At 34.1% G+C, this 12,454-nt stretch overlaps 1 protein-coding gene across 3 annotated transcripts in view; it reads right to left on the reverse strand.

Moving 5' to 3' along the window:
• Positions 1 to 12,454, reverse strand: part of LOC141558473 (CDK2-associated and cullin domain-containing protein 1-like) — an 86,699-nt gene that overhangs the window by 12,590 nt on the left and 61,655 nt on the right. For 2 of the 3 annotated variants that reach the window (XM_074295731.1, XM_074295729.1), the window contains 2 exons: positions 7,340 to 7,429; positions 2,166 to 2,304 (listed from right to left, as the gene is read on the reverse strand). In XM_074295731.1, the coding sequence (XP_074151832.1) occupies positions 2,166 to 2,304; positions 7,340 to 7,429 (229 nt within the window). Of the gene's footprint in view, positions 1 to 585; positions 735 to 2,165; positions 2,305 to 7,339; positions 7,430 to 12,454 lie in introns of those variants that run through there. The other variant, XM_074295730.1, reaches the window with a different exon arrangement.

Genomic DNA, 12,454 nt, shown 5'->3' on the forward strand with positions numbered 1-12,454 from the left:
TCGTTATCTCCACTGGAAAGAGAGTTGTTTTTTACCAGTTTAGGTTATCTGAGGGTTCTTTTGACTTCATGCCATGACAACTTCTTACATCAGTTAAACATCTCTAAGAAAAAGTAACTGATGGTAAGGTTAATGGTAAATTAATAATGGTAAATGATGGTAAAAGTTAATGATTTACCTGTCAATTTTTCAGAATCAATAACAAATAATATGCAATTATTTTCTCTTTATCCTTTTTTTTTAATAATGGTATTTATTTTTACTTTGCTTTTAATCAATTAGTCTGATGGTAGAGACAGATGATTTAAGAAATATTTCCCAAATCAGGAACCTATACTTTGCCATCAAATGAGAGAAATCCATTTTTTATCTGATAGCAACTCAAAATGAGAGTAACTCCTCTTTGAATTCTGGCCAGTGGAGAGTTATAACACTGCTGTAACTCATGCTACTCACTTGACAGGTAAGCAGTGAGACTTTACCCAGTCAATATATACAGACTGATAATGTAAAGAAGCAGCAGGATATGGTACGCTAACAAACAATGTAAGTGTATAGTCCTTCAACAAGCCCCCTCCAGAAACCTAAAAACAGAAGTATAGCCACCAATATCTTCATTTACAAAGGAAAACACAAACTAACCTTTTTAATATCTATATTTTTCTGGTAATGAGACAAATGTGGTGTTTTACAAATTGTAGCTTCTCTTCAAAGAGCTCACATCAGATGTTGTACTAATGAAGAGAACATAATTATGTTTTACTATTCATCACTGAAGGGAAAACATATATAACTGCAGATTTGTAAAAGAACTATTATCTCAGTCAAGGTTACCCCAAAGATTCAGGTAAACACCAGAATCTTTGAGAAGTCCTTGTTTGCAAGAGTATGTTCACCTGCAGCTCTGAAATAAGGAGTCAAGAAAGAAGTCAAAAGAGGCCATGCTCGCTCCTTTCCAAAATTTAATATCCTATCAGCAGTTGATATACAATTATTCCTTTAAAAAGAAATACTCAATCATCTTCATCTTCACTAAAGGCAAGCCTGGTTTTGTAACCATGCTAGGGAATCTTCAATTTTCTCAATGGAGGGAGGGAGGGGAGAAGGAAGGGAAGAAGGGAGGAAGGGAGGAAAGGAGGGAGAGAAGAAAGGTGAGAGGGAGGAAGGAAGGGAGGAAGGAAAGGAGGAAGGAAGAGATAGAGGGAAGGAGGAAAGAGGGGGGGGAGGAAGGGGAGGAAGGAAGGGAGGAAGGAAGGGAGGAAGGGAGGAAGGGAGGAAGGGAGGAAGGGAGGGAGGAAGGGAGGGAGGGAGGGAGGGAGGAAGGGAGGAAGGGAGGAAGGGAGGAAGGGAGGGAGGAAGGGAGGAAGGGAGGAAGGAAGGAAGGAAGGAAGGAAGGAAGGAAGGAAGGAAGGAAGGAAGGAAGGAAGGAAGGAAGGAAGGAAGGAAGGAAGGAAGGAAGGAAGGAAGGAAGGAAGGAAGGAAGGAAGGAAGGAAGGAAGGAAGGAAGGAAGGAAGGAGAAAAAATTTTTCAGGGAAAAATAAAAACACAAATCTTTTTTTTTTAAAAAAGGCACTCTTTAGGAACATTTTATTATACTGTATTTTAACTCAACTGGCTAAAATGTTACTTACCTATTTAGAAATACCAAAGTCCAAAAGTAATTAACTTCTTTACCCAATTTTTATGATTAGGAAATGGAGGCAATGTGAAGTCTGTATAAGTAAAAATTATCTTCCCTTCTGGGAATACCTACTCTAAGGGAAGCTCTAAAAAAGGATTCTTGGTCTTTTTTGTGACATGAACCTCTTTAGAAGTCCAGTTAAGCCTATGGATAGTTCCCTTCCCAGAATTTTTTAAATGCAGAAAATATGAAGAAATACAAAGGAAATCAATTACAATGAAAGACAGCAATCACACTATTTCAAAAGCAAATTCATTAACTCCAGATAAAGAACCCCTACTATGGAACTTTATAAAATGCAATAAAATCTCTTCTCTAACCTGCCATGGCACCCATTCCCTATTTTAACACACTAAAAATGTTTTCCTATCTTGTGGCAACCCACTGATCACTGATCAAACTACTGAAGAAGCCTTCCTTATACTGAGCTGCAGCTGTAGCCCTAGTTCATAAGAGTTCGTACTGAAGCATCATCAAATGTACCTTGCAAATCCGTTTTGTAAAAGGTCTCTCTGGAGTTTCTGATCTTGAGCTGCATATTGCTGAAGCTCTGATTCCACTGCAGGTGGAAGTATGTTTGGGATGAATTTAGAAAATAAAGCTGGTGCCATCTGAACCCACTCTGAAAGGAAGAAAAAAAAAATGAAATGGAGAGTTTGAGAGTTTATTTTGTTTGAAAGGCAAAATTATATCAATGTAAGCTTTAAGATAAAAGTATATCAATGTAAGCTTTAAGATAAAATAAAATTATGATTAAAAGATTTCCCTCCTCTACTACTAAATTAAAAAAACTTGCTTATCTACTATGTATATGCCACTTAGTAGGCTATCAAAGATGAAGTATTGTCATTACTCTCCAGAAGCAGGCAAATTTAAACACACAATTAAGTATGGAACAAAATAGCATGTGCAAAGAAGGACAAAATGAGAGTTTTAGTGAGAGGGACAAGGACATCTTTTGAGGAATTTTCATATAAGCAGTCATAGGGATTGTGAGTGGAAACACAGGAAAGAAGGCTATTGCTCCCTTTGTATTACCAATGGTAGTACTAATTTATTACCTGCTCACAGAAAAAGGGGGGGGGGGGGAGAAATGGTACATGTACAATTGTTGTTTAGTTGTGTGCAACTTTTCTTGACTTTATTTGAAGTTTTCTTGTCAGCAATTCTGGAATGGTTTGCCATTTCCTCCTCATTTTATAGATAAGGAATGTAAGGCAAACATCATTAAGTGATTTGCCCAGGAGCATACAGCTAATAAACATCTTAGGCTAAACCTGAACTCATGTCTTCCTGTGCTCTATCCACTGTGCTGCCTCGCTGCCTATATACAATCACATGCCCTAGGAGATGTTGGAAGAAATGTGAATCTAGACAACTGAATTTTTGTTCACTTATCTATCAGAAGAATTCACAACCCCTTTCTTCCCACCCCAATTGTTATGAAAATTATTTTACATGTAATATATACATACACACAGAGACAAACACAATCACCCTGTTCTGTATTTTTTCATATAACTTTTTCATAGAATGTAAAAGATCTTCCTTACTTCGGAAAATAGTCATGAGATTTTAAGCCATTGTTAGTTAAAACTTAGCTCTCTTTCTACTGAAAAAGAAAGAACTTTTAGGTGTTTTGGGGAGTTTAAGATAAAAGAAACAAGCAGTGTGCCTTAGTGGAATCAAAGAGCCATGGATTTAAGTCTTCTCTATGACTGACTATATGACTCTTAACTCACCAAAGAGTTACTGATCAGCATAGGGAGACAAATCTGGCTCACCAGAAGTTTCTTTTACGAATTAAATCCTAAGTTTAGATCCTTTCCTCCCTCCCCAACAAAGATTAAAGCAAATAGGTAGGATTTGAGGTTTCTAAAACCATAAACTATGTCTTATATTAGGAACTGAATCTTTGTAAGATGAATACAGTACATTACAAACTCTTCAATGTAGAAATACAGTCTTGAAAGTCTTAGCTCAATTTTAAGCAATCAAAGCTTAAAATTTTAACTTAACTTTTCAACTTTTTAAACATTTTCAGGACATCTTCTGTAATGGCTATTGCTAGTAATATAAATGTGCCAAAAATAAATTTCTCAGAAAATATCTAAAATAGCAAAGGATGTCTCAATGGGGGGAAAAATTGTTTAACAGGTCAGTTCTTGAACATCAAGTTCTCACAAGAACACTGAATCCTATTACATGAACTCCAGCATAGATAAAATAGATTGTAAAGAAATATGTACCAACATTTATTTTTACCCTAAGAGATTAACTTTAATCTAAGATTCTTTTCATTAGTTGTGTTAAAAACCACATCCAATGTAGCCATCTATTCAGCATATAGAAGTCTGAAATACCATAAAATATCTAGTTGCCTTCCAACATGAAAATATTATTCATAGGCTAACTCTCAGTAATCATCACATGACCCTTTCTAGCACTACTGTTTAATTTTTTTTTTTTTTAAGTTCAGTTCAATAAGATGTGTAACAAATTACTCAAGGGATTTTGGTCAAAAATTATCAGATATATAATCTAGTAAAAACTTCATAAAAATTTATAATAGTATAACATTAAGTTTTGTAAACAACTAGGGAGATAATGGTATACAACTGTTATATACACTGGAATATAACTGTCTGTGGGCATTAGGAATTTAAGAATTTGTAGAAAATTAGGAAGGGAAGCAGGCAGCCTTTATATTCTACATCAATCTTGATATGCTTCATGTTTAGGTTGTCTAGCACAGAAACTCCTTGGAATCCTCAACAGAAATATAATAATTAAGACTAAATGGGATGATTACACCACAGTTATTAAATGTTTTAGATTCATCCAAAGAAATATTATCAAAGTTTATAGGTTTTAAAATAGTGCTCCAAATTTTAAAAATTATTTCTAGAGAGTATTGTTTAAGTTTTTTTTTATTTTTTTAAATTAAAATAGGAATTTGCTTCGGGTAACTTCCATTCAGATGGAACAAAGATTCAAAACTTCTCAGTCTGATATTGAAGACTGTCCATAATCTGCCAGATTATCACCTTTGAAAAATCTCATTCTATTCTAATCTCCCATTACTAATTTTATAATTTATTTTAATTACTCACTGACTCCAGCTATCTTCTGTACTTTGCTCCTGCCATCTCACAAGCTTAAGAATGACCTTAATCCCACTCCACCCCTCCATTTTTTACTAGTGAAATACTACCATCTTTCAAGATCTTATTCAAACACTGCTTCTTTTACAAAGACATCCTTGGCTCCTCTTCTCTCAAAAGAGTTCACAAAATTGAAGCTGGACAAGATAGCCATGAACATCTAGTCCAAATCATAACAAAAAACAATCTCCTAAAAAACATACCCAATAAGTAGTCATTTAGCCTTTGACTGAAAACTTCCCAATGAGGAGAAACCCACAACTTCTCAAGAATCTGTCCTACTACAAGGAAATATTAATTAGAAGAATCTACACTCTTACACTCTATTTACTAAGAAGTTCCTGAAGTCTCTTCTATGAATATTCTTGGCCTCTTAAAAAAATTCTCCAAAAGGGACTGTCTTTGGAGGACATATTCACATCAATATATCTAATATGCAAATCCAGTAAAAACTAAGTAAGTGCCCATGAATAAGAAAACAATAATCATGATGATGAGGACTAACATTTATGTAGCACTTGTTATATATGCCAAACACTTGCAATCATCTCATCTGATCCTCACAATAACCCTGAGTCCTATTATTATCCCTATTTTACAGATGAAAAAACTGAGACAAACAGAGGTTAAGTGACTTGGTCAGGATCACAAAGCTAATAAGTGTCTAAGACTGAATTTGACTCCAGGGTCAGTACTAGGGACACAAAGACAAAAACTGAAGTCCCTGACTTCAAGGAGTTTGTAATCTATCAGGTGCACAGCATACATACATAGAAAAATATACTACTAAAAAGCAATCTGGACAAAAAATTAACCCCTTAGATGACTTGGGGAAGGTTGTACCTGCAATGAGTTTTGAAAGAAGCAGCTAAGAATTCTGAGAGGCTCATCTCAGGAAAAAGAACATTTTAGTCATGGTGACAGATGATACAAATGAAGAGGCAGGAAATAATGTCAAGTTCAGGAAGAGTAAGGAGTCCAGTTTGGCTGGAATGAAGCATGCATGAAAGGGAATTATATGAAATCACAATACATTAAGATATACTGGAGACATCCTAATAGGGCTTGAATCCAGAGTATGAAATTTGTATTTTGTTGGAGAGATGATAGAGATTATCTTGTGGTAAAGAGTGAATTGGATTTGCTTTTCAAATTCCTTTGGTAACTGAGGACTCTGTGTGACATCAGACAAGTCCAAACTATCTGAGTCTTAGTTTCTTTATGTAAAAGAGGATGAACAACAATGCTATACACTTCGCATCCTTACAACAGCCCTGTGATATGAGTACTCTTATCTTACAGAGATGAAACTGAACCTCAGAGGGATGCTGAGTTATCGAGTTTGACAGTTAATAAATGTCAACCCCCAGATCTGCCTCAACAGTAACAGCTCTCTACTTAAAGGCCATTTTGCCACTAAGTCCTATGACATCAGGAGCTATGTTTTATTCATTTCTGCATTTTCTATTGTGACTAGTGCAATGGTTTGGGCCTGGTAAATTACTTTGAAATGCCTGTTAAATTCAATAAAGTCTTTTGGGATTCCTGTCACATTTATGCTGCTCTTATTTCAGGACAAATATACTAGAAGAACATGCAAAAATATCCATATGCATCCATGGGCCTTAGGTACATCAATGCATTTAGAAACATTTGTTCAAAATCAGCATTATTTTGACACTTTCAGACCAGCAGTTTATATTTCTGCCTGGTAAGATAAAAATTCTATATGCAAGCAAAGAAGATGTAGAGACTCTTTAAAAGAAGTGTATCAATCCACAAAAGTTAAAATATGAAATCGAGTTTCTTCAAAGGACTTTTTTGCTACCATTTAACTTTTCCTTTTCCTAAATCCTACTTTAAAGCATAATTTTGCCTAGACCATCATTCTCATGTCACAATGATCAATACCAGAGAGACAACTAGTTTGATGTCAACAAGACCTGGGCTCCAGTACTACAGCTTTGCTAGCTAAGTGAATTTAGTTCCAGAAAATTATCTAATATTATAGGAGGCAGAGTAATTATATGATGACATTGATCGAGGGAGTTCCCTCCCTCAGCATTCCATAACCCAGTGAAATCAAAGGAATAGAGCTACTCAACCTCATTCCCACAAGGGCAATGAAAATTTAATCTTTTCCAAGTAATTACTTCAAAACTCTGGCAGTTACATGATACTTAACTTTTCTAGCCTCAGTTTCCTCATCTATAAAATGAGGACAAAATATCTCCCAAGACTATTATAAGAATCATATGAGGTAACATAGGCAAATTTTAAAAGTGCCATTTAAGTGCTGGCTAATATCTACCACTTGAACAACCTATAAAGCAGCAAATTAAATAAACACAATTAAATGACATCCTATCAAGCTTCACAGAAGAGAAGATTTAAAATACATCTTTAATTTTTTAAAAAATTAAACCATTACACTCTTGGTTGAGGGTGACTCAATCTTTTCAATTCTTTTCAGAGGAAAAAGGTAATGTTTACCTGGTCTAAGTGTATACAAGCCTTTCACAATATTTGCCATAGTTGAAGGTGTTATTTGAAATGGTGTTGACTGGGCTTCTAAAAGCAAAGCTGAAAATAAAAAGAAAAAAATTGGTTACAAAAGCTAAAACACATACTGATCCCCAAAGCTGCTGTTTAAAAGTATTTATCCTGTTTCACCTGCTCCTCTAAGAAAAGCTTGTTTAAAACTTCTACAAAAGATTTACATGTAACTAAAGAGACATTAAATTCTGACATACATGAGGGTCTGTGGAAATGTCTAATGAAAATGACCCAATGTCTACATGTTCTAGCATATGTCACATTTTAATATTATCTCTCATGTTACTATAAGTTGCTAAATCAAAGGGTTTGCATTACGGCAATAGAATATTTTCTAGATTTTAATTTTAGACCATAAATAATCTCAAAAGGTCATTATCCCCTATCTTTTCATAATATAAGTTTCCTATCAAGTGAAGTCAATAAATCATGACAAGGAAAGGTCAGAAAAATAAAATTTCCAGATTGAAATAGTTGAGTTTATGCTTTGAATGAGATAATTAAGCTGCTTTAAAAATCCCAAATGAAAAAGAAAGGAATGGTCTCAAAGTTTCCTTTTTATTAATAAGGATTTACTGAAATTCATTAACATTAATGTATTCATTATAAAAATTATTAGAGTAATTACTCTAGATAACCAACCACTAACATAAAAATTATAACTACTAATTTTCCATTAAGATTAAGTAAGCTCTTAGTAATTTTTTGGCAATTACGAAAGTATGAAACAATATGGACACTATTATTTATAGCTAGTCTTCCAAATAAGTCAATAGCAGAGTTTTACTGTGTAGTAAAACAAATAAGTTTTGAAAAACTAGCTGTATACTCTGGCATAAAATTACAAAAAACAATTCTTGATTTATTTACACATTATATATATATATATATATATATATATATATATATATATATATATATATATATATATATATATGTATATATATATATATATATATATACATACATATACACACACACATATACACACTCAAATGTCTCTGTGATCTCATTGATTAAGGAATTCATTCCAAAATAGACTGCAATCTATCTTATCTGCCTATTTCATGTTACTCAGGTCCATGGCTTCAACAAAGGCTTGTCCAACAGAGTTCATCTGATTTGCTGGAGGCCTTGTTCTCTTTGCCCTTAAAGCATCAGTGGAACACGCCAACGGCCTATCTGAAACCCTCTTCTCTCTTACTATGTGACCAGCCTTGAAAATATTTTTAATTCCTAATTATCAGTTTCTTCTTAGATATGTGCTGCAGGCACCATGGGCCTCTCTACTGCCCACTCTGTGATATTCATTTTTAGTTTTCCATAGCAACACAAGTAAAATGTGAATACTGAAAGTATGGGCTTTTGCTCTCATGAGAAGTTTGCGAACAGTAAAAGAGCTTGGCAATTTCTCTAAAGTAATCCAGCCTGCTCTCCTCTGGTTTGCTGAACAAACTCTTTAAGACATATATCCAAATACAAGTTAATATGTAAGCAATAGGTGTTCTTCATCTACTTGATCTTCCCTAGGTGGATGACTAGGCCATACTTCTTTGAATGGTTACAGAAGGTCACATGACTTCGTGCAATTAGCACAATGCTATCCAAAGACACAAATATCTGGAGGACTTCAACATCCAGAGATAAAAACCCTCCTTGACCTAGATAATGAATGCTGGATTTCTTCTACCACAATGATAAATACCTTTGGTAGAGAATAAATCTCCCTGATTCATGCCTCCCTTGATTTTTACTATCAAAAGGTCACTGCATATGGAGCAGCTAGGTGACACAGTGGATAGAGCACCAGCTCTGAAGTCAGGAGGACCCGAGTTCAAATCTGGTCTCAGACACTTAACACTTCCTAGCTGTGTGATCCTGGGCAAGTCACTTAGTCCCAATTGCCTCAAAAATAAATAAATAGAGAGAAAGAGAGAGATAAAAATCAAAAAACAAAAACAAAACAGAATTATTTCTATTAAGTTTTCTAAGAAACCTAAATTTTCTTGCTGCATAAACAGGAGATATCTTGTAAAAGATGTAATAAAGTTGTGTCTTGTCTTAACAAGGCAAATTTTTTCATAACCAACAAGCGCAATGAGATCACTCTTAAAAAAAGAAGCATTTTTTCATGAGATATGAGAAATATCTTTTGACAAGATAAGCCTTTTGTAATTTAAAAAATGCTCAAAGTGAGTTACACTTAAAGTTAACCTAATGAAGTATATCACATCCTTAGTCATTTAATTATAATTTCATCTGGAAAAAATCTTGATTGTTTAATGCTATAACAATTTTTACGGTTATATCCAAATTTAATTAATAACAAATATTCAAGAAAGTGAATTTTATTATTGAATGCCAAATGTTAAGTCATATCTCTAAAGGCTCCCCAAAACTTCAAGATGTTAGCTCTATCCTAGTAGTAGAGCAATTATCATGGGCATTCAATAAACACTGCTGTCACTAAATTGTTACTATTCAACCAAATGTTTCAGTAAAGCAAAGGTAAATGCCTGGACTGTGCTGCCAAGTTAGATAAATATCTAGATACGAAAATTACACATCTTAAAATACACTATGCTTTGGGATAAGCACAAGTTTAAAAACACAGATAAATTTAACTAAAGCCTCTTTTAAAATTAAGAAAAACAAGTACACCTAAGAATTTATTCAGTAAGAAAAGATGATAGTATTGTATAGTAAAGAGTAGTAGAGTCAAAGAATCTAGATCCAAAAGCTGGCTCCAACATTTAACTCTGTATACAAACTGTTAGTTTCAGTTCTCACATCTCCAAAATGGGAATACACTCCCTACTTTCCAGTGTGAAAGAAAAATGGGAGTGAGGAGGAAGCACTTTATAATTATGAGCTCATGGCAACATAATAAAATGGCATAAATGTGAAAGTGCTTTGAAGTCTCAATGCTTACATAATACATTTAAAATTAATATAAAAGAAGCAGTTATTAGTACTGATAACCACCAAAGATGAATTGTAAACTTTTGCTTGACATTATTTTTCTCCTTCTTCTCTCTTTTTTTCCCTATCTCATATTTCTCTTTAAGTAAACTCTTCTGCTAATTTTAATGTGCAAAATGACATCAATCTCTTTGTAAATCAAAACACTCATCTCCCCAGACACTTTCTGAAATTAGCTGATCAAAATCTTTGTATGTTTATCTTAGTTTGTCCATTCCCCAAAGATTATCACAATGTGGCTTCTTTTGCCTTATGATAATCTTAGTTCCAAAAGCATATAACTAGTTGAAACCAAAATAACTATTTTCTTTTGATAGAGAAGACAAATGTTTTAAACTGGCTAAAAAAAGGTATGATTATTCTACTCAGCCAGATATTCAAAGAATACTACAGGTATCTAACATAATATTTTTATACATGCAATCAAAGATCAGTGTTCAGAATTATTCATGAAATAAATGAAATAATTACTTTCTAAAACTCAGAGATTCAATTTTGACATTTCGTTCTGAGAATTTTCTGCACCCAGCAATATATCTTTGATGACCAGGTCTTCTACAGAAACCTCAAGCTACAAGAGAAGTTGCCAGTCAGTTGATCTGATAATCCATTTTCCACAGGAGAAAAAAAAAGATATCTACTGGCTGGATAAATATGGAGGGACTGGGGAATGTTTTAAATTCCTACTCCTAAAGAAAGGCTTATAGTTAAGCTCAAAGATAAAAAGAATAATGGATTTAAATCCATAAAACAAGAGTAGTTGTTTTTTTTTTTTAAAGAAAAATTAATAAATGTAACTGCATCACTATTGTTTAGATTATTTATTTGTTTGTTTATTTGTTTATTAAGTCGTAGAGTTTTTAGATCTGGTCACCTTTTCCTTGCTGGGTGCTTTAAAGAAAGTAAAAAATGTAACATAATTCTGCAGACTAAAGAAATGATAACTCTTAGAGACCAGACCATTTCTATAAAACTTTTATGCCTAAGAAGGAAACCAAAAAACCCCTCTGTAATAAAAACAGGTAGGTGGTGCAGTAAAGCAATCGAGGGCCTTTAAGTCAAGGATCTGAGTTCAAATATGAACTTGTCACTAGCTGAGTCTCTTAGCCTGACTGCTTAGTCATAAATAAATAAATGTATGCCCTATAAAGAGATCCACAAATTCAACCATTTGGATATGTAAAAAGAAACTGAGGGAGTTATTTACTAATTGTAAAAATTCTTTCCAACTTTTTTTTTTTTTAATTATATATATATATATATATATATATATTTTATAATATTATCCCTTGTATTCATTTTTCCAATTTACCCCCCCTCCCTCTATTCCCTCCCCCCGACGACAGGCAATACCATACATTTTACATGTGTTACAATATAGTCTAGGTACAATACATGTGTGCGAATATCACTTTCTTGTTGCACAATAAACATTAGAATCCGAAGGTACATGCAACCTGGGCAGACAGATATTAGTGCTAACAATTTTCATTCCCCTCCCAGTGTTTCTTCTCTGGGTGCAGCTACCTCTGTCCATCATTGATCAACTGGAAGTGAGTTGGATCTTCTTTATGTTGAAGATTTCCACTTCCATCAGAATACATCCTCATACAGCATTGTTGTTGAAGTGTACAGTGATCTTCTGGTTCTGCTCATTTCACTCAGCATCAGTTGATTTAAGTCTCTCCAGGCCTCTCTATATTCCTCCTGCTGGTCATTTCTTACCGAGCAATAATATTCCATAACCTTCATATACCACAATTTACCCAACCATTCTCCAACTGATGGACATCCATTCATCCTCCAGTTTCTAGCTACAACAAAAAGAGCTGCCACAAACATTTTGGCACATATATGTCTCTTTCCGCTCTTTAGTATTTCTTTGGGATATAATCCCAGTAGTAGCGCTGCTGGGTCAAAGGGTATGCACAGTTTGATAACTTTTTGGGCATAATTCCAGATTGCTCTCCAGAATGGCTGGATTCTTTCACAACTCCACCAGCAATGTATTAGTGTCCCAGTTTCCCCACATCCCCTCCAACATTTGTCATTATTTGTTCCTGTCATCTT

This window comes from Sminthopsis crassicaudata, chromosome 2 (genome assembly GCF_048593235.1).
Source record: "Sminthopsis crassicaudata isolate SCR6 chromosome 2, ASM4859323v1, whole genome shotgun sequence".
Classification (NCBI taxonomy): Eukaryota; Metazoa; Chordata; class Mammalia; order Dasyuromorphia; family Dasyuridae; genus Sminthopsis; species Sminthopsis crassicaudata.